Source organism: Acanthochromis polyacanthus, chromosome 3 (assembly GCF_021347895.1).
Source record: "Acanthochromis polyacanthus isolate Apoly-LR-REF ecotype Palm Island chromosome 3, KAUST_Apoly_ChrSc, whole genome shotgun sequence".
Classification (NCBI taxonomy): domain Eukaryota; kingdom Metazoa; phylum Chordata; class Actinopteri; family Pomacentridae; genus Acanthochromis; species Acanthochromis polyacanthus.
The window spans coordinates 3,506,139-3,533,801 of NC_067115.1; the positions used below are offsets into that span (position 1 = coordinate 3,506,139).

The 27,663-nt window shown below is 39.8% G+C and overlaps 2 protein-coding genes across 3 annotated transcripts; one reads left to right on the plus strand and one right to left on the minus strand.

Moving 5' to 3' along the window:
- Positions 1-1,565: 1,565 nt before the first annotated feature.
- On the minus strand, positions 1,566-9,117 carry LOC127533276 (somatostatin receptor type 3-like). Its single transcript, XM_051945899.1, is given in 4 exon segments — positions 1,566-1,574; positions 1,865-1,943; positions 1,945-2,707; positions 9,062-9,117. Coding segments are annotated over 3 exon segments (786 nt in total). The 5' UTR covers positions 2,643-2,707; positions 9,062-9,117.
- A 3,039-nt stretch (positions 9,118-12,156) lies between these two features.
- On the plus strand, positions 12,157-27,061 carry LOC110972896 (kallikrein-6-like). Of its 2 annotated transcripts, XM_051945753.1 has the most exons (6): positions 23,663-23,736; positions 24,164-24,344; positions 24,534-24,710; positions 25,955-26,016; positions 26,202-26,359; positions 26,437-27,061. In XM_051945753.1, the coding sequence occupies exons 1-6, from the start codon at positions 23,700-23,702 to the stop codon at positions 26,593-26,595; spliced, it is 774 nt and encodes a 257-aa protein (XP_051801713.1). In that variant the 5' UTR covers positions 23,663-23,699; the 3' UTR covers positions 26,596-27,061. The 2 variants fall into 2 exon arrangements, with proteins under 2 accessions (XP_051801714.1, XP_051801713.1); XM_051945754.1 differs by lacking the exons at positions 23,663-23,736; positions 24,164-24,344; positions 24,534-24,710; positions 25,955-26,016; positions 26,202-26,359 and adding exons at positions 12,157-12,205; positions 12,640-12,820; positions 13,005-13,884 and having other exon boundaries at positions 26,437-26,559.
- Positions 27,062-27,663: the final 602 nt, after the last annotated feature.

The following is a 27,663-nucleotide window of genomic DNA, read 5'->3' on the forward strand; positions in this document are numbered from 1 at the left end:
TAGTCGGGAAAAAACAGCAGCCTGGATGCTGATGTTTGCCCCTCGCCAGGTACCTGATGCGTAGGCGGGGATGAGAGGGCTCGAGCTCCATTGAGAATTATGTCTCTGTCCTGGTAGTGAAGTAGCTGGAAGATGAGTGTCCGCGGGCGGTTGGTCTTGCCCTGGGTGGTAAATATGCGGTGAGCCCGCTGAATTTCAATCTTCTCTCCGGCCAGGGAGGGAATCCACCTGGGTAGATTATCTTGCAGAAATTTAATGACATTTTCACCCTCCGCTGACTCCGGCAGGCCGACGAGTCGGAGATTAGACCTCCGCGATGTGTCCTCCATCTCAGCGACTTTCTGGCGGAGGTTCAGTAGCTCCTTCTGGAGGTCACTGACATCGTGTTTCACCACTTTGACTTTAGCCGATGTAGCATCTAGCCTCCCCTGCAGATTTCTCCCGACCTCGGCTTGCTGTGCGATGTCCTCGCTAAGTTTTTTCACTGCCGAATTGGAGGCTTCAATCGTCGCCTTCAGGACTTCGATTTCGCCGGCAAGCATTTCCTCCACGGCCTCTCTCACAGCTGACTTAACTTTTTCGGTTAGCCTTTCCTCTTGCTCCCGCAGCGCTAGCAAGATGGCTGCATTCGAGGTATCCTCCGGCTCCGGACTCGAAGCTTTCTTTTTGCCGGCTGTCTCGTCCGTTGATGATTTATATCTCGCTCCTCTCCCACTCGACATTTTGTGGTAGTACTTATAAGTAATTTTACCAGAATAGTCTCTGAATTTCAGGATATTTCATGTAGTATTGGACTTTTAGGATGGAGCTCAGACCTATGCGTGCATGTCGCTGGGGCCGCCACCGGAAGTCTTCTTCTTTAAACCCGAGGCGGTCTTTCTCTCTTCTTCTCTGGTCATTCAAGAATCTACAAGATGAATTACAAGTTAGACAGGCAGCACATGCAGGACATTCAAGGAATAAGAATTTCAGTTTCAGCATTAAGAAGATTTTTTATTATTTTATTTAGCTTTTTTTTCTGACAGCTGCAAAGTGACTAATTTCTATCAGCACCTCTGCACATTTGGGACACAATCGGCTCTGCAATTACTATGCTAATTTTAATAGGTAGGAGCTCGAAATAGCGTCCTTTTTTGGCTTTGTGTTGTTCAGCTGATAATATGTCTCCTACAGAGTATGGCGGCTTGAATCATTTTCAGTCCAATAACTGCTGCATTTTCCATCTCACTACATGATGAGTCTCCTCCCCCTGACAAGCCAGAAATCTGCCCTGAAGGCTTGGAAATAATAGCCCAAGTCCTGTGATCGGATTTTTTTCTCTCTAAATTAATCAAATGTGACATTATTAAAATGACATTATAAGAACTGGTCTTTATTCTCTGTGTGTTATCAGAACTCACTCCATCTGTTTCACATTCTCTCTGTATTGTCTTGCACGGTGTCAGTTCATGTGAATCTTGGCCTTTTATTATCTGTTGGCTCACTCATATTTCATTTGTCATCTATATGAAACTACACGAGGAAGCGTGATTTTTTCTGAATGTCTTCAGAAAGAAAACTACCCCTCATCCCTCCTAAACCTGTGTTTGCATGAGTCTTACCATTTAGAGCAGGCAGCAGGGCTTGTTAAGCCGCATTTCATAATAACGGTGCATTTTGTAATAAACGCCCAAAATGTAATAACTTTGTCGTTTCATTTCGTAATAAACTGCCGCATTTTGTAATAAACTGACCCAACGTATTTTGTCTCTCTCTCTCTACCCCTCTCCCTCTTTCTCTCTCTTCCTCTTTGTCTCTCTCTCTCCCATTAATAATAAATGTAATCATATAAATGTAACCATATACACAGTATGTGTTGCTGTACCTTGATGACGATCAGCAGGTAGCACAGGCAGATGACCAGCAGGGGGCGGAAGAAGGCAACAGTGCACGTGTACACAATAAGTCTTCCACACTTCTGCTGGTTCAGGCCACACGATACTGCCATTCCCATCATCCTACAGCACATCTGCAAACACCACCACTGGCAGCACCACCACAAAGGACCCTGTCCAGACTGTGCCACTGATAGCCTTGGCCACATGGGGGCACCGCCACCAAGAGGACCGGATGGGGTGCACCACTGCCAAGTATCGGTCCACTGACATCACAGTCAGACAGAAGATGCTGTTAAACTGGTTGATGGCATCCACTGTCATGACCACACGGCACATTAGAGATCCAAAGGGCCACGAGAGCAAAGCGTTCTGCGCTGCCAAGAAGGGCAGACCCAGCATAAAAAGCTCATCTGCAATGGCATTGAGGATGTAGATGTTTGTGACTGACTCATTCTTAGTGTAGTTGATGACAACATGGATAACCAGAGTGTTCCCCACCAAACCAACAACACAGACTATCCCATAAATAAGAGGGATGAAGATTCCAGCCAGACCAGGGAGGGATCCAGGCTTAGTTTTAGTGCAGTTTGGGCAAGTGGCGTTAAAGAGTAAAGAACCATTGGCTGGGTTGAGACTGAGAAGCGGTTCAGAGGTAGTGGACAGAAGCAGGAAATGGGAGTAGGGGGGAACAGAGTTGTTACTCCAGACAGCTGTAGGGGCTTCCTGAGGCAGCAAAGAAACCTGTGTGGCCTGGATGAGCTCCATTGTGGTGTTAAGGCATGTGAGACTTCAGACATTGGTGAGATCCAATCAGTGACAGGTCAGCAGACCTATGAAGAAAAGCAACATCAGTAAATTTTGTACATTTCATGCACAGAGGCAATCTGAAGGGCCTAATACAATAAAGGTGTAGACTGACATTTGACGAACTACAATCACTATTTTTTTCGTCAAAACTTTGACAGAGTTGAAGTGAAAGATTCTTAGAATTGTTAGGTAGGTAGGGGATGGAAACAAGGAGGCAATTAGCATAGCTTAGCAAAAAGACACACTGGAATGGGAAACAGACAGTCAGGTTCTTTCCAGAGTAGAATAATGTCTTTACTGAACCTCAGTAGAGCTGCATCATGTTTGTTTAATTTGTGACAATTTAAAGGAATGACTTTTTGCTCTGTTGGCAAAGGTTGGATCAATAATATTTGCATTCTCATATCCATGCAAGATAAATCTATATCCAGAGACGGTATAAGACAGACGTAGTGACTGTGATGTCACCCATTGGTTTAGAAGTTGTTCCACATTTGACATCTTTGACTGAAGCCTAGTATCTAGTGGATACACCATTGTCTGCAATTACAGCATTCAGCCTGTGTTGCTAGATCTTAATCAGCCTGGTACATCTGGATGCTGCAGTTTCACCCCATTCTTCTTTGCAAAACTGTCGGGCTGCAAGGAGATCATAAGAAAACAGCCTTTATCAAGTCCAGCCACAAATTTCCGCTTAGATTGAGATCTGAGCTCTGTCTCGGCGGCTCCAGAATTCCCCTTGTTGTCTTTAAGCCATTTCCGTGTACCTTTGGCTGTATGATACGGGTCACTGTCTTGCTGGAAAACAAGTCTTCTCTCAACTCGTAGTTCTGTTGCAGACTGCATCAGGTTGTCCTCCAGGAGTTCTCTATACACTGCTGCATTCATAAATAAATTCTGCTGAACAACATCTCTAACCTGTTAGAAATGGTTAGCTGACTCTGAAGAAAAGTTTAAACACAAGGAGCTGCGGTTTGTGGGGTTTATTGCTGGACAATATCTTGGATGGAATCAATGATTTCTTGGAGGCAGGCAACCAGCAAAAGTGCTAAGTGGTAGTTAAGTGTTATAAGGCTGTTAAAACAATAAAATAAAATGGTAGGACACTGAAAACAGGTTTTAAGTATAGCCACAGTCCTCTTGTCTGTAGCCTCACTTTCTCATATATCTTTACTGTCAGCTCTCTTGAATGATCATATTTGCATTTTGACATTTGTCAGATAGAACTTTTTAAGCCCGGCACAGAATTTTCCCCCAGGAAACTGAGCTCTCGTCTATGGGATCATTATTTTTAGACTCAAGTTGTTTTTTCTCACTTGATGTTTAGTGTCATGGTTTCGGTTAAAGTACATGCTTTTACAGACATGTGTAGAGCTTCTCCTCCAGGGTGACAAGTCCCTCCATGTCTAATGTATGATTGATGGAATGAAATGAAGCGATGGTAAAGCAATACATTTAGCTGCAACGACTAAAGATTGTTTGAAAGGAATGTATTTGTAAAATGTCATTGAGAAATGTTATCGGGTAGAATGAGGGCTTAATCATACATGAACACATTCTGCAGGAGATAGGTCTGCATATTTGCCCAGGTCAAAACCCAAGATGGGACATAACTACCAGATTCTAGATTGTTGTTTTAACCTGAAATGTACTCCAAGGTAAATATTCACATCTCACAATACAGGCATGGAGAAAGTCAAGCTCAACATTTGTTAAAAAATGAGACTTGAAGTTGTTCTTCCACAGAATGACTCTACAAAGAACAATTTGTGCTCTCAGGTTTTCATAATAGATGTCTCAATATGTCACGTTTTAGTTTTTCATGTTTATTTGAGAAATGTTCCTCCATTATTCTACTAAAAAAGGTTAAATAGTCCAAATACTCACAACTTCACTGTTGTGTTTCACCTCCTTACTCTCGGTCTCACTTCCAGCTGATAAATGTAAAACGTACAGGTTTGAATTTCAGAAATGTTTGTCATAATGTCTCTTGGATTTTCTCTAGTGTTGTACAAAGTGGCTTTAAAATTAGTCTGGGACATCTACACTTACTGTTTATTTGTTCTACTCCAAATGGTCTGTATTTGGTCAGATGGGATTTAAACTGGAGATATTTACTCACTTGCTGAAGCAAAAGGATTAAAGGGGAAACAGTCAGGGTAAGAATAAGCATAATCCAATACTAGCATGGCTATTAAACGATCAAAAACGGTCCACAAGCTGTCAGCATTTTTTTCTTTCCTAATCCTTTTTATTATTAAATTATTAAGCACTCATTCACCTTATATGAACAAAGACTGGACATGAATAGCTCCTGTGTCAGAGCTCCATCTGATTGAGCTCTATGCAAAGTGAGTGAGGCGGAGTCGATTTGTAACAGTATCAGCTTCGTGGTTTGTGTGTGAAATGGACAAAGCAAATGTCTTATTTGTATGAATGAGATTGTAGAAAAGGTGAGTCCTGGTCAGATAGGAAAAAAAACGGATACTTTCTGAAACAATTATTGTCACAGGACTTTGGTGAAAAGCCGACATGTACTCATACCTCCAAAGATACATCGTATTCAGAGATTTACAGATGAAGCGACAAGTGTTTGGAACACAATAATAGTGGATATTCTGTGGTGCTTTTGGAATTCTTTTTACCTGCTGTGAGCTTCAGCAACACAACCTACATTCAAACTCAACAATTTAGTAACTGATGTCTAAACAATACATTTCCTAACGGGCACCTTTTAAACATCAGTTCCCATGCTGCTACAGCTGTGACTTCACTGAAATGACACATTTTCAGACACCCTTTCTGATTTAAAACCAAGCCTCAATTGAGCTTTAACCTCTGTCACATTGCAGTGCCGATTAACCTCTCACACAGACAGAGGACCTCATGAGAGATGGTAAACATGCCTTTGAATGAATTTCAATAGCTGACTTTCCTGAAAGCGGTGCTGTTCTACTGACAGCATTGTTGACTGTGTAGGAGAGGCCTCTTCATGATTACAAGGTTGATAGTGGGGATGGAGAGATGTTTTCTCCTCACTGAAATCCTGAGTGATGCCGCTTCACACAAACAAGCTGCTCATTATATTAAGAGGCCACAAGGTCACCATTAAAACAAACGTGTGTTTGGTAAACAAATGAATTCATCCTGATTGCTCAAAGGGCCACTGATTGCTGTTACGCTCGATACGTGCAACTGGTTTTTGTTTTTACACTTTCATTTTTAAAGAGTAGCTTAAAGAGCTTCACCCACTTTATCTGCATATTTAAGAAATGCAACAGAGGAAGCAGTGACTGTAGGAGGTAAGGACTGGAGGTTATGTGGGGTGTGATGTGGAATGTCAGGGCACCCAGGGGAGACTGACTGGCCACCACTGAGTGTAGCATGGAGAGACAGGGCTGCTGCTATTAATACTCAAAACAGTCAATTAGACAATGTACAAATAGGGTTTAAAGTATTGCTTACTTGCCACTGTCAAGGACAAGCCAGACAACCAAAGTTTCAAGTCCAATCAGACAGTTACAATCAAGATCTGAACAGAAAAAGCAGGTTTTATTTCTCCACCTACATATTTTCCACAGTGAGAACACCTGATCATCACATCTGATGACGATGCCACGCAAAACCACAACTGCCAAGCACAGTTGTGCCCCTAATAATGGAAAATATGAGTACAGACACACACAGTTGGCTTTTGGATAAGCATTCACACACTGGAGGCTGAAATCCACTCCTGCACTATATGCAGCCATACGAAGAGGAAACTGATAAATACACTGATCTGCCACAATGTCCAAACCACCTGGCTGATATTGTAGAGTTCCCCTCCTCATGCTGGAAAAAATGGTTCATGGACACATTACAGCTTGAGGGTGTTCTGTGGTGTCAGATAGTGAACTGACGTCTCACTGTAAAACATTATGTTTCAAAATTTAGATATATTCCCTAAATTGTTTACCACTAATTGGTCTTTGTTACTTCCGGTCCTGTGTGGCCTCTGCTGATCATTCTGACTCTGGTGCAATTGTTATCCTCAGCATTAGATGTGTTGGGGTTGGAGTGAGGATTAACACCAATTTTTGCATCGTCAAAGGAGGTCGCTGTTGTTGGAGGGCAGTGTTTGGCCTGCAGCAGTGTTTCGGTGGATGTAACATCCATATGAATGTAGGACCCAAGGTTTCCCAGCGGAACATTCAGTTGGAACATAATGATCAGTGTTACTGTCTCGACCTGTCGGTGGTTTTAATGTTATGGCTGATCAATGTATCCAATGCTAGTGCATTTTTGGTTGTCTCAGATAAATGTGACATTTCAATGTGAATCATAATTAGGCCTGTCACAATTATTACAAAACCATCTGATCGAAATCATCTGAGCTGACAACGATCCTTCTGCATAATGGTCTAAATTGTTTCCATTCACCTGCATAAAATATTTTGTATTTGTTGAGAGATTTTTCACAAATTAGCTTCACCCCCACATCAGACCATTACATCCTCACAGACCTTTGCATTAACATTGTTTCTTTCTTTGGTTCTTCCTCAAAGAGGACAATTCAGTGCCATAAGCTTCATCATATATTTTGATAAAGAAGTCACATACATACATAGAACAATGTGTCTTGTGGGAAATCAGTAGATTACATGTATGTATGCACTTTTTATTTAGCTGACAAATGATAGAATCTTTTTTTTTAGAACAAGAGAAGATCGGTGGAACAGAGATACACCATCAGTTAATTGTTTATCCATCAGTCTTATTCCCTGAGGCAGTCTCCTTCCTCTCTTGCTGTTCAATTAACGGATTTGCAGGGTTTAGATCCACATGTCTGCCTTTACACGTCTCACTAAGACCAATGATGAGAGCTCACAGATTGGCCGGATGCTGATCAATACTTTCACAAGCTCCACATGCAGATAAAGACAAGACAAACGAACGTCACAGAACCATTTTGAATATAGTTTGCACATATGCGTAGACACGTGGATAAACATAGGGCTCACATTCACACAGTCACATGAGTCATTTAGCCCTGAATGAGGGATTAGAGACTTTACAGCATCCACAGTGTACACAAAGTGGATTTTTGGGAAGGTATACGCTACTTTCGAGTGTATTCCTGTTGACATGTTATACCACCGTCCTCCTAAACTCAATATTAGCAGCGATTATGTCCTCCTCCCACACAGCATGCAGAACACCGGCAGACCGTATGAATTCATGCCAAATTGTCCAGATGAACAGAACACACTAAAAAGCTTTGAAAGCAGCAGAGTGGACCAATTAAATAAAAAGCTCACGTTTCCCCCAGCAGACTGAGAGAGAAGCAGAGAGAAAAAAAGGGTCATGGGAGGCTGAGTATTCTTTTCTGTTTCACTGCAGTCCATTAATTTCAGCAGTGTGCCTCCAATTACAGGTGCAAGCTCAAACAGATAAAAGATTGGGGAAATTTAAACACTGGATCAACAGCGAGCACTGCAGCTGGTTTCTTATCAGACTGGAGTGAAGGGGACTCCCTCCTTCCACTTCTGTTTTTTTCCCTCTCCCATCTTCCCTCCTGCCCTCTTTATACCTCTTCTCATTTCTCCACCTCTTCTTGTTTCATTTCTCTCCTCTTTTATTAAGTCTTACAGTTAATCAGTTTTCTTTCACTCTTCTCTCTCTATGCTTCTCACGTCTCATATTTACCTTTCCTGCCTTTTTTCCCAGCTTTTATCCATCTCTCCACTCCTTCTCCTGGTCCCTTACTTCTAGTGATTCCCAACATGTGATCCCTCAAAGCAACTAACTGCCATAATGTTAACATGAAGAGGGATTTTTTCTGCACAGATTGTTGAAGTTAAATGATTTTTAGAGTCCCCGTCCAGTGATATAGAAGGAAAAGGTCCTTTTGTGACCCTGAAATTATCTTGGGGCTCCCAAAACCACATTATTCCTTCATCTCCACTTCCTTTTTCTCACGTGTACAGTGACTTATTTACACAGGAGTGGCAGAAAATGTGAAGGGCAATTTTCTTCATTTTTTGATCAGCAGCATGACTAAAACTAATCCTATCCAAACAAAGCAATATCTGACATATTGTTTAAGTGAAATATATTTTATTTCACTACTAAAGTTATCCAGAGAATAGCAACGTTTCTCTCAGATATGTGAATACAAATACCTCTGTGTAAAATTCAAATGAAAGTCTCTGTCCTGATAAGAAAACGGCAAAAGGAAAGATTTTACTGAGTAAATACCATAACTCAACGTCTCATTTCATCGCCATCAGTTAGTTCAGTATCATTGTCTGACAGTTTGAAATTAAAATGAGCGAGACAGAACACACAGCAGAGGCAGCCATCACAGTTTTGATAAAGACAAAGAATTTCCTTACCAGCATCCACTCAGTGGGTTTTCACCAGCGCCGTGTAGTCCTGCTCTCATTCAGCCCGATCTCACGAGGATTCGTGAAACTGTCACGTAAGTTTTAGTTTCGGTTTCGTGCGCACCAACACGATTTCGTCATGTTTTTCGTGCCGCTCACCACGAAATGCGCGCCAATGTATTTTAAACGGCGGACTTTTCGTGCCACTCAGAACGTATTTCAAAAGAATGTGTATATTATATTTTTAATGTAAAACCGTGGCGAATCCAACGCTATATTTTGCATGACATCGTTCCTAAACATAACCCTAACCATAACCTAACCATAACCTAACCATAAGCCGGTGGTACACTTACCAATTTGCATAGGAATTTCAAGAATGTCCGGCGGCCGGCGGCCGCAAACGCGATCACACAAGCAGTATATGCCGATGGACAGCTTAGATCGTCATGAATCCGCCGGTATAAACCACTTTCAGATGTGATTACCACAGCGAAAAACATTTCGTGGTGAGCGGCACGAAAAACATGACGAAATCGTGTTGGTGCGCACGAAACCGAAACTAAAACTTACGTGACAGTTTCACGAATCCCCGTGAGACCGGGTTGTCTCATTACATGTCACAGACTGTCTCGGTGGTCGCAGAGCTGCGTCTGTGCGCTCAGAGCGCATGATGAGCCTCCACCCTCCATCCCTGTGCGCACACTGCCAGGACCCTCATTGGCGAAACGCACTCCAGCTGTCACCACCTCCCCTTTACTCTAACACTGATTCTGGAGAGAATTACTGATGGGTTGGAAAAACCTGTTTATTTTATTTCTGCTCCCTCTAGGACCTGGAGCCCCAACTGCAGGGTCTCCTCTCTCAGAAACCGAAACTATGGTGAAGTATGTAGCTGCAAATCAGCTTATGAGATAAATGTTTCCAAACCAGCCATCAGAATATTTTACACCAGTAAATATTTGCAGAAGGTGAGCAGATGAAGGATGTAATTACAGTCATGAACAAAGGTTTACATCCACCTGTACAGACCATGTATACCAGAGCAGTCTCCTGTAACCTTTAATTTTCAAAGATGGGACCATTGAATCACATGCATCTTTGTCACAAAAACAAAACAGAAATCAAACAAACAAAAATGAAAACAATGGTACATTTTATTTCTTTTATAGATTTATTAAAGGTCTTCTAAAATATGACAGAAATTTTGAAGCAGTAGTTCCCCTAGTAACAAAACATCTCCAGAGCATAATACTACCACCACCATGCTTGGCAGTAAGCTTGGTGTTGTTGGGGTTAAAAGCCTCACCATCTCTCCTTTAAACATCTTTGCAATCATTGACACTGAGAGAGATTGAGACTTTAAATCCAACCTCAAAACCCACCTGATCAAACAAGCCTACTTACTTTTACCTCCTTTCCTTCTTCTCCTTCTGTTGTTTTAAAATTGCTAAATTTTCTTCTCTTAAATTTTAAGAAAAATTCTTGCGTTTTATACTGTACATTTGAAAGTGTTTTATCTGTGTTTCCTCTGTATGGTGACCTGAGTGTTCTCAAATGCACTTATAAATAAATTGTGTTATTATTATTATTGTGTCCAAAGTACTCAGTTTTTGCTTCAGCTCACCATAGAGGTCTTCTAGAGAACTCTGAAAAGCATTTTTCTTTGTCTGTGTGATCAGGAGAAAACTTCACTTGAACTTTACGGTGCCGTGTCTGCAGATCTGTTTTTTGGTGATTCTTGGTTGACTCTTGACCTTCTTGTCTCTCAGCAGTAGGTTGTGGCATGTGTTTTCCTCCTGATGGTAGCAGTGACATCACTGTACCATGCATGTCTCCTTAAAGCAGTTGTTACAGATGATTCTGTAATCTGTAGCTGCTTTGAAATGACTCCATGTGACTTTTCTTGACATGTTTAAGACATGATTTGCTTTTTCAGACCTTTTCTGAGCTCCTCAGACTTGCCCATGCTAGAATTTGTGGCTGAGTCTATTCAGTATTTCAAATGGGTTCGATTTAAATTTCCTCAGAGAATTCAGCAGCTGTAGTTATTCGTAATCACTCATGCCACCAAGAAAATTTGATTAATGCAATTTTTTTGGCATCACCAGAACTGATAATTTAAGTTCCTGTGTATATATTTTTCTTGTGGCAGATTTTGTCATCTTTCCAGAAGATGCATTGTATATCGCAGAAAATTCAGTTGTAGGAGTCAGTGGAAACTCAAGGCTGCCATGACACACATGGTCTTTACAAGTGCATATAAACCTTTGCTCCTGAGTGTACCTTTGAAACTAAATCTGACAATATGTACTGTAAATGTGTACACAGACCATACCCTAGTCACTGTAAGATTTTTTTTCTGTAAAATTACAGTTAAATACTGGCAACTGTGGTCACCATTCTATTGTATTTTTACAGTGGGACTGTGGTATTTCATTTAAACATTTAATTACTGAATAATTAAGTACAGTAGAATATGAGGTTTACTGTTTATTGCTATAACTAGACTTTCCATTATAATGGTGTATTTACCACGATAACCAACATTACCTTTAAATGTACTTACCTGAGAATTGTAACATTTTCTTCTTTGAATTCTATGAACACCATATACTGCAGACATACACAATAAATAACATTTTCTGCAAACAAACATTCAAGGAACGTTCTCTAAAGGATCCAAGAATGTTTGTGCTTTCTTGAATGTGGCTTTAATAGTTATGATTCAGTATTGTGTTAACACAATAATGTACACATTTTACACAGTGGGTGTGTATGGGACTGGGAGAAGGGTCTTGCACCATTTTCGCACTTTATTATATCATTGCTGTGTACTGTATGACGATACTTTGACTTATTGACAGAACAAGAAGATCTTGATCCTGACAACTTTGTACAACTACAGAAGGAAAAAAAAAACTTGTGCATTGCAGGGCGGGGTAAACTTCACAACCCCTCAAAACTTTGCATAGAGTTTCATGGCCAATGGGTTTGCTTTGATAAACTTTCATGAGGGTATTGGAGGCTCGTAGACCAATAGGACATCGTGAACACATTTAAAAAGGCACCGCTGTTACTGTAGTTCAGTCATTGGAGGATCAGTGACAGAGATGGCTCGTCTCACCTTTCTTCTCCTTCTCCTGTGGGTCGGTGGGTACTCAGCTGTTGTTTACAATCTACTTTAAATGCATTACAGTTTACTGTGTCACTTGTTTATTTTGGGAATGCCATCATCATTCTTTCTGAGATACTATGTATGTGTCTGTATATTTATGGAAAAATTACATAACATGTTAGATTAAATCAGTATTTTTAGGGGTTTTTTCTTTGAGGCCTATAGTGTTGTTCTGGGAGTGGGACTTTTTGTTGTCTTTCCAGAGTTTGTTTGCAGGTTAATATATTCATACTGACTGCATGTAATAACCAGAGGTACATTTATTATTGATTGTAAATATCTTCAAACTGTTGGGGTCCCTGCTGGACACTCACTTGTTTAATCCCCTGAAAGTAAATGTGCTGCTTTCTGAGTACAAACAACTTCTGATCTTATTCAAAGTCACCTGGTGGAGGACTTTCTCTTTCAGGTGTTGCAGTGAGCACAGTGGTAGATCTGCAGAAGAGAATCATCAGAGGTACACCATGTGATCGTCCGTACCACGTCAAACTTAGAATGACTTTTCCTAATGGGACTTCCAACTTGTGTGGAGGCTCTCTGATCAGTGAACGGTGGATTCTGACTGCAGCTCACTGCTTAAAGCCAGGAAGGTAAGAAACTCACATTATTACTGAGAATTCTGTAGCAACTGAACATAAATTCTATCTGGTATCTATGTTTTAGTGTTCTTGATGAGATAAACTATAATGACAGAAAAACTGGAATTGTATTGATGTGATTAAGCTGCATGTGTTTACTGTCTAATGTTTATCTTTAACTTCTACCCACATGTAGGACCATATTTGCATTTTTAGGTGTAGGTGCTGCTGCTCAAAGAGTAGAAATCACAGAAGATCCTGTGATCTACACCGACAACAACAACAGAGAACATGACCTCATGCTGCTGCAGCTACCTGAAAACCTAAACCTAAACCCTGACATTAAGCCTGTACCCCTTCCTCGCTGTAGAAATCAACCCAGAATGTGAGTTGTGGGTTTTTCTGCATAAAATGATGTGAAGCTGTTTATCCACAGGTGTAACAGATACAGACAACTAGAGCACTGCTGTAGAAAAGAACATTCTGCATTCGAGGTTTGTTTTGGATGAAAGAAAACATCTATGAGCCTTTTCTCAACATTTGTTCCAGGGCTGGGAAACACAGCAGGACAAATAAGACAACAATGTTTCCTAGAAATTAGGTTCAGTTTCAAAGTCAGACTCAGTGTCTTGATTTCAATGCATTTTGTAAAATGCTTAATATAATATATGACCTAATCCTTTTGCTTTCATTGTTTTTCTTGTGTGATAGTGATCGTCATCATAGTGTTGAGATAGCAGGACATGGTCCCACCGTTGCGGACTGGAATAATAATAATCAAAGGAGTGAGATGGTTTTGTCATTTTTTGTTCTACTTTTCATATATTAACTTAATAGTCAACCATACAAATGCTTCTTCTGCTTCCAATGTATTTTATGGAAATATTTTAAAATGATTTTTTATGTTGATTTCTCTAGTACCTGATGAAGTACCAGATCTCCACTGTGCAGACATCCCAGTTGTTGACTGTACAAACCACAGACATTATTTGCAGACAAATTTCCCAAACTTTTACCAAGACCATGGGTACCAAGACTGGTTCTGTGGCCAAAGCCCTAGAGTGGATATATGTCTTGTGAGTTTTGATAATTTTCAGATACATTAATGTCTCAGTAAATAGGGAAAAACTAAGCATATTTCTCTCTCTTCCAGGGAGACTCTGGTGGAGGAGTGGTGTATAAAAAGAAGATCTATGGTGTCATTTCTTTTACTGGAAATGGTGGCTTTGCATGTGCTCAACCAGCTGCTTTCATGAACCTCTGCAATCAAGAATACTTAAGATGGATAAAAGACACGATTAAAAAGCCAAAAAAAAGTGTGGTCTATTGTGTGGGTTAGGATAAACATTAAACTGAAGCTTAATCCTGAATATAATGCTTGGATCCAAAGAGCTATTGCCTGACAAAAAGCTTTAAGGTGTGACCAACTGTAAACAGACTGAAATGCTTTCATCATATATATGTTGCTTTAGATTCCATCTTTGCAAGAACTGTTTTGCTAATTTATCTTTCTGCACAGTAGAATTTGGTGGTCAAAGGTCAAAGGCTGAGTAGAGTCGAGTAAAATGCCAAAGAGGATAAAATGATGAAAAAGTCAACTCCACTGTGACATCTCAGTGTTCTGTGGAAACACTTTTATGATCTTTATTCAATGCCTTAACTTTGGAGCAGCAGCAGACATGGTGGTCATATTTCACATTTGATCATATATTGAATTGTTGTCACTGATCCTTGATGTCCATTTAAACTCTGGTGATTGTAGAGATCTTCTCTGCTGCCAGGTTGAAGATTTGTGTGAAGCATTTACACATTAGTAATTCTAGCTTCTTCTGCAGCCATGTTCATGTTTAAAGGCTTAAGTCTGTTTTAAAGCTGTCAACACACTGATATTAGATTTGATGGAGAAATACTGAATCTAATAATTCTGCATTCAGCCTAAATAAAAATGTATCTGCAAAAAAAAGTGTCTCAAATCCTTCATGAAGAAATTCACAGGTTGTATTTTGTTGTATGTTGTAAAAATAATGTTTAACTTGTCAGCTGCAAAACATTTCTATGTGAAGCTACAGTTTGATGTCAAAGTGGTGAAAATAGTTTTAAAGAAATGTGCCCTTACTGACATCACATTAAACTGTGCTAGAAACATACACCATAAAAATGTATGCTTTTAACAGTTTTAACTGTAATTTTCAAAATTCAGTGTTATTTTATAGATTTTTCCTGTTTTGTTAAATTACAGATAATTGTGAGTAAAATCACAGAAAAGCGCACTAATTTACATGTTGAAAGTAAAAAACTATAAAAAAAACAGGCTGCACAATTTTAATTGTAAATCTGTAAAAAAAAAAAAAAAAAAAGGTCTCACATTTTACAGACATTTTCCATTGTTTGAAAGAAAAAAAATAAACTTAGGATGTAATGATTCTGACACTGATTGATAATGAAATGTGAAAGTCAAATCTGACAAATGTAGTGTACTGAGGAGCAGAACATTCCAGAGAAACACACAAAGATCCAAAGATCTCAAAGCTGTAAATTTGATAAGACACCAGTTTAGAAGACAGTTAACCTAAAATCCACCTGCAAATGGAACATCTGCCAATCATAGAATAGAATAGAATAGAACAGCCACTTTACTGACCAGAACATACACTAGTTGGTGCACATCAGACTGAAATTTCGATGCAAAAAGCTCTCCATCGGACTGATAAAAAAATTGTTTTATAAAAAACAATTTCAATATATACATGTAAAAAATGATATAAATATCCATATAAATATGTATGTATAAATACACACAAACACACATTTTACAAACAAAATGTCAGCAATGAAACAATCGGACTGACACTGAAGGACTTGTGTCCATTTTGTTTTCCTCCTCACTTCTGTTGTGAAGATGACTTGACTGTTGGTCTTCGTCTTGTGTTTCACCTGAAACACTCAATATGACTGTGGATATAACTGTGGGATTCTATATTTTCCTGCTAGTTCCTGAAATCTGCTTTTAATTCTTGTCCTGAGGTCATTCAGGTCAGCAGCAGCATGACTCTGAGAACAACATACAGTGGTATGCAAAAGTTTGGGCGCCCCTGATAATGTTCAAGATTTTCCTTTATAAATCACTGGTTGTTCAGATCAGCAATTTCAGTTAAATACATCATATAGCCGACGAACACAGTGATATATGAGAAGTGAAATGAAGTTTATAGGATTTACAGAAAGTGAGAAATAATTATTTAAACAAAAGTAGACAGGTGCATAAATTTGGGCACCCCAACAGAAAAATTACATCAATATTTAGTGGATCCTCCTTTTGCAGAAATAACAGCCTCTAAACGCTTCCTATAGCTTCCAATGAGGGTCTGAAATCTGGTTGAAGGTATTTTTGACCATTCTTCTTTACAAAACATCTCCAGTTCAGTCAGGTTTGATGGTTTCCGAGCATGGACAGCCCGCTTTAAATCACACCACAGATTTTCAATAATATTCAGGTCTGGGGACTGAGATGGCCATTCCAGAACGTTCTACTTGTTCCTCTGCATGAATGCCTGAGTAGAATTTGAGCATATCTAAATGCTCTATATTTTATATCTAAAATATAACACAAACCTTCAAGGAGCAAAGATGTAATACAACACACAAACCACTTTAACTGTTTTAAAAGCATATTCTTTCAACACCAAGGCTTCTCCTGTTGTGGCCACTCACACACAAGCTAGAAACCAGTAAAATTAAGTGATTCTTTTCTATTAAGACATTTTAAAGGCACCTCAGTCCAGTGGGTAATTCTTTTTAACATTAAAAATTTAATCCTGGGTTCATGATAAACACTTCAAAGCTAGATCTTAAATTGTTAGCCATCTGTGAGTGTGTGGTTATAAATCCATGCAGCACTTTATAAGCATGGTGTCTAAATTTACTATAATGTTTTAACCTTTTTCTGTCATCACTTACGTAATTTTGTCAAAAATCTGCCTGACGTGTTTCGACAGAGCCTTCCGTCTTTGTCAGAGGTGTCAGATGCAGTTAAAAACCAGCTGATGTTCACTGGGGCGGTGCCAATATGTCAAATTTTGACAGGTCGACACCGCCCCCCCCCCACTGTCCCCTCGCCACTGGAGGATGTCGCTCCATGTGTGCGAAAGTAGGAAGGCCCCCTCATCCCGGTTCATGACCATTTCGGCCCGTTTCCTGATCTCCACTGCCTCCAGCGGTGTGTGTGTGTGTGTCTGACACACACACACACATATACATACCCATATTACAAACAAAATGTCAGCTATGAAACAGTTGGACTGACAGTGAATGACTTGTTGCCATGTTGTTTTTCTCCTCACTTCTGTTGTGAAGATGACTTGACTGTTGGTCTTCCTCTTGTGTTTTGACTGAAATCTTGAAGTTTAATCTGCATGTCAGGATGAAAAGTCAAAATGATTCAAGGTGGTAACTGTGAGATTGTATCTTGTCCATTTAGTTCCTGAAATCTGCTTTTAGTTTACAAAGATCAACAAAAGCATCTTTTTAAAGCTATTTCTCACTCAAAGCAAGACCTTGTCCCTTAAACATAGACATAAATTAAAGAACATTCTGTGAAAATCCCCTTTTTGCTCAAAAGATTCAAATTATTTGTCACAGAGACTTGTACAAATGCCACACAAAGACTGTACTGTTTGTCGCTATGCTTTATGTTTTTATGCTGAAAGATAAATCATCTCCAAGTCTCAGGTGGCTGCACTCTGAAGCAGGTTTTCTTCAAGGATCCCTCACTATTTACCTGCATTGATCCTTTCCTCTGTCCCTTCCAGTGTCCCTGTCCATACTGCTGACCAGTACCACCATAGAATGATGATGCCACCACCATGTTTCACTGCAGGGATGGTAGACCAGATGATGAGCAGTGTCTCGTTACTGAAATCCAGATTATTTCCCTTTCCATTGATCTCCTTTCCTGAATATTCAGTTGAAGCAGATTCTTAAAAAGTCCAGGTACTTCCAGAGTTCTATTTAACAATAACCAAGACCAGCTAAAGGTTTTGAAGGAGTTTCACAGCTTTGATCTAATCTTTGTCTCTGCCTAATTTTGTCATAAAGATCTACAGTCCCTTTTCTTCAGAAAAAGTTTGTTTTTTCTGCAATAAAATGTCAGTTATGGGACATAATATTCACAGGTGTAGGACTTTCTAAAGTATGTCCAGTCTGTTGAGTTCGTCACAGGTGGATTCCAGTCAAGCTCTACGTGACCAATAAAGCAAAAAGACATCTGAATAAAGAAATAAGTGAGGTGTTCTAAATACTTGATGAATCGACTGAACAGAGAATGGTTGACATGTCTTTGACTGAACGTCATGTCCTAAAGAACTGGACTGAACATCTGTGGTTGGACATGAAAACAGATCACAGTTCAGACTTTGAAGGAGGTCACTTCACACTGACCTTTCTCTAAGCCAAGTACTTTCTTTGATTTTTTTTGTCTGAAGTTTGTGTACGAGGTATATATCCAGTAGTGTAGCAGACCCTCAACAAGACTGACCTAAAAAAATCCAGATGTTGTTTATGTCACAGCTCCTGTTCAATGTCTGCCTTGATTTGTAAAGTTTGTGGTTTTAATGTGTCAAATGCAGTGCATTTTCATGTGGTGTGTGTTTTTACATTTTATCTGCATGAACTTCCTATGTAATCAATTCAATAATGGACAGCTAGCGCTGACTGAATTTAATTCCCCAGCTGGTAGGGCAGCGCTGACTATTTAACTGCAGCAGGACGACAGAAGGGCCAGGGGAAGCACGGACATGGGGAGCCCTCCAGGATACTCAAGAAATACAGAGGCTTGATACAACGCCCGCGAACAGCTAAGTAAAGGAAAGCTATCAAGCCTGAGCCCACGCTGGCGTGTGTATGGTTCTGCTTTGCTGGCATGGTTGGCTACTGCGGCTGCGGTGTCCTCCTTCCTTATTTTCAGGTCTGCAGATGCGAGGAGGACAGGACGAACCGCATTGAGTTGACCGGGAATACGCAGGAGCAGGGCGTGAGGGACGGCCAGGAACTAGACCGAGCAGCGCAGCAGCAAGGCGGAGCAGCGCAAGCCATAGATATACATAGAAAGGCTAGATAGCTTACAGACGCTGTGAGCCAATGAGGGCTGACGTCGCTACGCGGCGGCCATCTTACCTAGGGGCTGCCGGCTCACTGATAACATTAATGCCTATGGAGCATGTACTGTTTAATTAACCAGAGCTTGCTCACTTTACAACTGATTTTTAAACGGTTTGATTTGTTATAAACGCCAGAGATGTAGTTATGTTATTGCATATTTACGGATAATTATAACCATGGACTTTCATATTAAATTAAAAAAGTAGATAGTAGAGCATTACCTGCCATGGCTGCACACATACACACAGTGAAATTAAATCCTCAGTGTTTATGTTAAACATTTAATAGTTTGACATTTTATATTTCTAATGAATACATATATTAAATAAAAGGGGTAAGTTGACCCACATGATATTTTAAACTTAAACTGAACAAATAAAGTATGTACATTATATGAATTGTGATTCATATTGGTTCAATTTACCCCAAGGCTTTTGGTTCATCTTGCCCCATGGCCATCGTTTTGATAAAACCTAATTAATTTAATGATTCAGAAAGATCTTTTGCTAAATGATTCACATAGTTCTATACATTGAATATCACTAACATGCATAATGTATAAGTTTAGACCTGGGTCCATTTGCTTTAGCATAAAAATAATTATATATATGTATATTTCACTAATGAAACAGCTTTCAAGTCATGTTAAAACGAAGGAGTAATTATGTCTTTCCCACCTGTATAGAATTAATTCCAGGTTACATTGTAATAGTCCAAGTGGTTCACATGTCTCATTCACAACCTCTTGTTTCTTATCTAGCTAATACCCAACCGCATCCACACAAATTGTCATTTAGACAAAATATGTTGTTGTCACAAAATTATTATTGGTCTCATGGAAACCTGTATAATAATTGAAACTCCCAGATTGCAGAATTGCAAATGGCTGTAACAAACACACAAATATGCAGCGATTTTCGAAAAGAAAAACTGCAATTTCCACAGGTCTGCATGGCCTGAATCATAGCCACGTTAATAAGGTTTTTAATAAACCAAACCGTTTGTAAATCCTTCAAGTTAAGTGTATTTTTGTTTGTGTAGGTCTCTCACCTTCCATCCACTACTATAGAGCACTCCAGAAAAGTCCCCCTAGGTAAGATGGCCGACCGGTGACGTAACCGGCAAAAGTCCCATCAGCCATCTAGCCTTTCTATGGCTGTGTCCGAAATCGCATACTAACGTACTACTCATACTAAATGTGACGTCAAAATAAGTATGTAGTGTGTTCACATTGGATAGTGTGAATAGATTGAGTACGCGAGAAATACCCGGATGTATACTATGTCCGGAAAATTTTTAAGTATGCGCGGTGACCACACTAGTCATACTCAACCGCCCCATAATGCTTTGCGAGCTACCCACCGAAATGCAAGCCTCTGCGGGATATGTGGCCGGACCGCGGCAATTTTTATTTTATTTTATGTGGTTAAGTAGTCATCCTAATGACCCCACAGATTTGAGAAATAGGCGTTTTCTGACCAACGTTTTAAATTTGTCAGACGCCTCACAACGTACTACTGAATGCTAGCAGCTAGTTGCAGCAGCTCGCTTTGCATACAGAACAAGTAGCAGCTACCTCCAGTAGCCTGCAGCTGCAATTGAAACGATTCGCATAATCTGGCTAATAACTGCATGAGGAGTGCCGGCTTGAAATTACCACATTAATTATGCGACTGTTTGTTAGCGTAAAATCGACCTGAAGCCGGCATTCAGCCGAGATATTTGATAGCCGTACTTCCGGTTTTTGTTGTCGGAGGTTTGAAATGCATTATGGGAAACGTAGTAGTATACTACAGTGTGAACGGTCGGCATTCTAATCATACTTCTAGTACATAGTATACAGTATATACTCATTGAGAATGTAGTATGTAGTACGTTAGTATGCCATTTCGGACACAGCCTATGTATATCTATGGCGCAAGCAGAAACGAGGGGCGCGGTATGGAGGCCCAACTGTGCCACACAATGAGCATCATGTTAGCTATGGATCATTAAGTGACTTTCTTTATATTTTTTGGACTTTTTAGCATCTTTTAACTGAGTTTTTCGGTTTTATTTGCTTTTATTATATCTTGGTTTCAGAAATAAAATATATCTTAACCCTTTAAGTGCCAAAGTCGCAATATTGCGACAAACAACATTGCTGAACACAACAAGCCATAGCTTCAAATATAGTGCCTCATGTAGTTACTACTTTATACCAGGAGATGGCGGACATCCTGAACTTCAATCTGAGCATCATTTGTGGGCGTGTTTTCATTCAAAGTTTAATCTTGGTTTTAGAAATAAAATATATCTTAAATTAAACAAATGTTGCACTCTATTCTTTTTAACAGTGGAAACCCAATATATTGCTAGTGTTCTTTTAGCATCACCTGAACGGGTGACATATCATTGTTTGCTTTTGCTGCTTCTGTCAGCTATGAAACAGTTGGACTGACAGTGAATGACTTGTGCCCATTTTGTTTTCCTCCTCACTTCTGTTATGAAGATGACTTGACTGTTGGTCTTCCTCTTGTGTTTGGACTGAAATCTTGAAGTTTTATCTGCATGTCAAGATGAAAAGCCAAAATGACACAAGGTGGTAACTGTGAGATTGTATATTTTCCAGTGAGTTCATGAAATCTGCTTTTAATTCTTGTCCTGTGGTCATGCAGGTCAGCAGCAGCATGATGCTGTCTTCTGAGAACAACATACTGTAAATCTAAAATATAACACAAACCTTCAAGGAGCAATGATGCTATACAACACACAAAACATTTTTACAAAGATCAACAAAAGCTTCTTTTTAAAGCTGTGTCTCACTCAAAGTAAGGCCTTGTCCCTTAAACAAAGACATAAATCAAAGAACATTCTGTGAAAATCCCCTTTTTGCTCAAAAGATTCAAATTATTTGCCACAGAGACCTGTACAAATGCCACACAAAGATTGTACTGTTTGTCGCTGTGCTTTATGTTTTTATGCTGAAAGATAAATCATCTCCAAGTCTCAGGTGGCTGCACTCTGAAGCAGGTTTTCTTCAAGGATCCCTCACTATTTACCTGCATTGATCCTTTCCTCTGTCCCTTCCAGTGTCCCTGTCCATACTGCTGACCAGTACCACCATAGAATGATGATGCCACCACCATGTTTCACTGCAGGGATGGTAGACCAGATGATGAGCAGTGTCTAGTTACTGAAATTCAGATCATTTCCTTTTCCATTGATCTCCTTTCCTGAATATTCAGTTGAAGCAGATTCTTAAAAAGTCCAGGTACTTCCAGAGTTCTATTTAACAATAACCAAGACCAGTTAAAGGTTTTGAAGGAGTTTCACAGCTTTGATCTAATCTTTGTCTCTGCCTATTGTTGTCATAAAGATCTGCAGTCCCTTTTCTTCAGAACTAGTTTGTTATTCTGGCATACAATATCAGTTATGGGACATAATATTACAGGTGTAGGACTTTCTGATATAAGTTTGTCACAGGTGGATTCCAGTCAAGCGCTACAGGACAATTAAAGCAAAAAGAAAAGATCTAACCATGATTTACAATAACATGACGCATTAATAAGAAATAATAAGTGAGGTGTTCTGAATACTTTCTGAATCGACTGAACAGAGAATGGTTGACGTGTGTCTGATTGTGCTACATGTCCTAAAGAACACAAGTGAACATCTATGGTTGGACATGAAAACAGATCACAGTTCAGACTTTGAAGGAGGTCACTTCACACTGACCTTTCTCTGAGCCAGTTCATTGTGTCTGAGATTTGTGAACGAGATACAGTATATACCCAATATGTAGTGTAGCAGACCTTTAACCAGACTGACCTGAAAGAAATACAGATGTTGTTTATATCATTGTTTGCTTTTGCTGCTTCTGTCAAAATGTCAGCTATGAAACAGTTGGACTGACAGTGAATGACTTGTTACCATGTTGTTTTTCTCCTCACTTCTGTTGTGAAGATGACTTGACTGTTGGTCTTCCTCTTGTGTTTGGACTGAAATCTTGAAGTTTAATCTGCATGTCAGGATGAAAAGTCAAAACAGCACAAGGTGGTAACTATGAGATTGTATATTTTCCAGCAAGTTCCTGAAATCTGCTTTTAATTCTTGTCCTGAGGTCATTCAGGTCAGCAGCAGCATGATGTTGTCTTCTGAAAACAACATATTTCTGAAGTATAACACAAACCTCCAAGGAGCAAAGATGTTATACAACACACAAAACACTTTTAAAAGTGTATTCTTTCAGTACCAAGGTGTGTGTTTTTTGTTTTTTGCAGTAAAATTGCCCATGGTGTTCTCCTGTTGTGCCCACTCACACACAAGCTGTTAACCAGTAAAACTAAGTGATTCCTTTCTATTGTAAAGATTTTCTTTTGCAATGATCAACAGAAGCCTCGATTGAAAGACATTTTGAAGGTACCTCAATGCCTCAAATGTACCTCAAATGGAAACTAACTGTTTTCCTATCAGTAGTTTGATGCACAGAATGACCAAGCAGATCTTGAAACAATGCAACTGCACAACTTTGTGCATCTAATAAAAAAAAAAGCCCTCATGCAATGCAGGGTGGGGCACATTTGACAAGTCGTCAAAGCTTTGCACAAGGGTGGAGAATTTTGTGGCCAATGGGGTTGCTTTGATAAACTTTCATGAGGGTATTGGTGGCTCGTAGACCAATAGGACAACGTGAACACATTTAAAAAGGCACCGCTGTTACTGTAGTTCAGTCATTGGAGGATCAGTGACAGAGATGGCTCGTCTCACCTTTCTCCTTCTCCTGTGGGTCGGTGGGTACTCAACTGTTGTTAACAATCTACTTTAAAGGCATTACAGTTTACTGTGTCACTTGTTTATTATTATAATGTGACCACCATTCTTTCTGGACTACTATGTATGTGTCTGTATATTTATGGAAAAATTACATAACATGTTAGATTAAATCAGTATTTTTAGGGGTTTTTTCTTTGAGGCCTATAGTGTTGTTCTGGGAGTGGGACTTTTTGTTGTCTTTTTGTTTGGAGGTTAATATATTCATACTGACTGCATGTAATAACCAGAGGTACATTTATTATTAATGGTAAATATCTTCAAACTGTTGGGGTCCCTGCTGGACACTCACTTGTTTAATCCCCTGAAAGTAAATGTGCTGCTTTCTGAGTACAAACAACTTCTGATCTTATTCAAAGTCACCTGGTGGAGGACTTTCTCTTTCAGGTGTTGCAGTGAGCACAGTGGTAGATCTGCAGAAGAGAATCATCAGAGGTACACCATGTGATCGTCCGTACCATGTCAGACTTAGAGGAGTTGCTCCTAACGGGGCTTCCAACTTGTGTGGAGGCTCTCTGATCAGTGAACGGTGGATTCTGACTGCTGCTCACTGCCTCAAGCCAGGAAGGTAAGAAACTCACATTATTACTGAGAATTCTGTAGCAACTGAACATAAATTCTATCTGGTATCCATGTTTTAGTGTTCTTGATGAGGTAAACTAAAATGACAGAAAAACTGGAATTGTATTGATGTGCAGTGATTAAGCTGTATGTGTTTACTGTGTAATGTTTGTCTTTAACTTCTACCCACATGTAGGACCATGTTTGCATATTTAGGTGCAGGTGCTGCTGTTCGACCAGTCCAAATCACAGCAAATCCTGAGATCTACCGCGACAACCGCAACAGACAACATGACCTCATGCTGCTGCAGCTACCTGGAAACTCTGGCATTCAGCCTGTACCCCTTCCTCGTTGTGGAACTCAACCCAGAATGTGAGTTGTGGGTTTTTCTGCATAAAATGATATGAAGCTGTTTATCCACAGGTGTAACAGATACAAACAACTAGAGCACTGCTGTAGAAAAGAACATTCTGCATTCATGAGGTTTGTTTTGGATGAAAGAAAACATCTATGAGCCTTTTCTCAGCATTTGTTCCAGGGCTGGGAAACACAGCAGGACAAATAAGACAACAATGTTTCCTAGAAATTAGGTTCAGTTTCAAAGTCAGACTCAATGTCTTGATTGCAATGCATTTTACAAAATGCTTAAAGCTCGTGTCCAGAGTTTGAATCGCAGCGTCTCCCAAAACACTGTTGGTCCCACCCTTCCTCTGATTTCGCCCCTTTATTTGTGCACGCGCGCAAATAAAGAGGGGTGCCCGGAGTGCTGCAGCATCTTGCCTGTTTTGCCGTTTTCCACTCTTCTACATTTAGTACATTTAGTAAATAATAAAGGAATTACGTTAGAATGCTGTATTGAGTCTAACTTGTCCTAATACCAAAATAACATGAATCTGCTAGGACGAACGAGTAAAGTTTCAATATGTGATTACACTCGTGTATCCCTCTGGATGACGTTGTTTATCAAACTTAGTGCATTTACACGTGTATATGTGTTACATTGTTTATTTATTTCTATCTAGAGTTCAGAATTGCATGACTCCTCTGACGAAGAGTATGTCCCAGACGCCCCAACATCTTCCTCCAGAGGTCGGGCATCTAAACGAAGCCGTCAGCCGGGCTATGGAGGCCGTGGTCGGGGAGCGACGCGAGCACCCCGAGCCAAAAAACGTCCTGCAGTCTCTTGGCCTGACAAGCCGTGGGATTGGTAACTTTTCTGGAAGTTGCTGATCCCTGATGCTCTCTCCTCCACAAGCAAAACAAATGTGCGCGCGGTTGCGTAGTGCGTAGCTCGCCCACCTCTGCATGGACGTGCTTGCTGTGCGCGTAACCGTTGATTGACAGCATGACAAAGCGGAAGATCGAACTTGATTGGTCGGCAGCGACCGGCGCTTTTTGGAATAACATGGGGGTCTATGAGAGGAAGGCGGAGCTCAGGAATAAATTTTCATATCGCGTCATACTAACATTATATTATAGTATCGAACTAGACTAACACATTTAAGCTTTGTTAAACAATGATACATAAATTGAAAACAAACGGAAACTCCGGACACGAGCTTTAATATAATATATGACCTAACCCTTTTGCTTTAATTGTTTTTCTTGTGTGATAGTTCTGAGACTGTGGAGATACAAGGACATGCTGCCATCGTTGCGGGCCGGAATAATCAAAGGAGTGAGATGGTTTTGCAATTTTTGTTCTACTTTTCATATATATATATATATATATATATATATATGTATCTTAACTTAATAGTCAAACATACAAAAAGCACATACATGTACTGTATTAAAACCTCTTCTGCTTCCAATGTATTTTATGGAAATATTTTAAAATGATTTTTATGTTGATTTCTCTAGTACCTGCTGAAGTACCAGATCTCCACTGTGCAGACATCCCAGTTGTTGACTGTACAAACTTCAGACGTGGTTTGCAGAGAAGTGCCCCTAACTTTTACCAAAACCATGGGTACCAAGACTGGTTCTGTGGTCAAAGCCCTACAGTGGATATATGTGCTGTGAGTTCTGATAATTTTCAGATACATATATATCTCAGTAAATACGGAAAAACTAAGCATATTTCTCTCACTTCCAGGGAGACTCTGGTGGAGGAGTGGTGTATCAAGGCAAGATCTACGGTGTCATTTCTTTTACTGGAAATGGTGGCACAGCATGTGCTGCACCAGCTGCTTTCATGAACCTCTGCAATCCTGAGTACAATGCTTGGATCGCTAGGATCCGAACAACTGGATAAAAAGCTTTAAGGTGTGGCTAACTGTAAACAGACTAAAATGCTGTCATGATATATATATATAGCTTTAGATTGCTCATTTGTCTTTCTGCACAGTACAATTTGGTGGTCAGAGGTCAAAGTCGAGTAAAATGCCAAAGAGGATAAAATGATGAAAAAGTCAACTCCACTGTGACATCTCAGTGTTCTGCGGAAACACTTTTATGATCTTTATTCAATGCCTTAACTTTGGAGCAGCAGCAGACATGGTGGTCATATTTCACATTTGATCATATATTGAATTGTTGTCACTGATCCTTGATGTCCATTTAAACTCTGGTGATTGTAGAGATCTTCTCTGCTGCCAGGTTGAAGATTTGTGTGAAGCATTTACACATTAGTAATTCTAGCTTCTTCTGCAGCCATTTTCACACTTGAAGGCTTAAGTCTAATAATTCTGCATTCAGCTTAAATAAAAAATGTATCTGCAAAAAAAGTGTCTCAAATCCTTCATGAAAAATTCACAGGTTGTATTTCGTTGCAACCCGGTCTCACAAAGATTCGTGAAACTGTCACATAAATTAATCTATGGTTTCGTGCGCACCAACACGATTTTCTCATGTTTTTCGTGCTGCATACAACGAAATTCAAACCAGTGTATTTCAAGCGGAGGATATTTCGTGCCACTCAGAACGTATTTCAAACTAATGTGCTACAACCGGAAAAACGACTGCAACGACGGGTTTAATTTTATTTTCATATCTGAATATTAATCACACCCAGTGGTGTAGTCTACGTGATACACAGATATACGCCGTATACCCACTATAAATTTTCCAAATTTCCATATACCCACTTAAAAATGCTCAAAGATACGTATACCCAGGGGTGTAAACACGCAGGTATACGCCTTATACCCACTAGAAAAGGTCCTGAATTTCCATATAACCCTTTAAAAATGCGCAAACATACAGTGTCTTGTGAAAGTATTCGGCCCCCTTGAACTTTTCAACCTTTCGCCACATTTCAGGCTTCAAACATAAAGATATAAAATTTTCATTTTTTGTCAAGAATCAACAACAAGTGGGACAC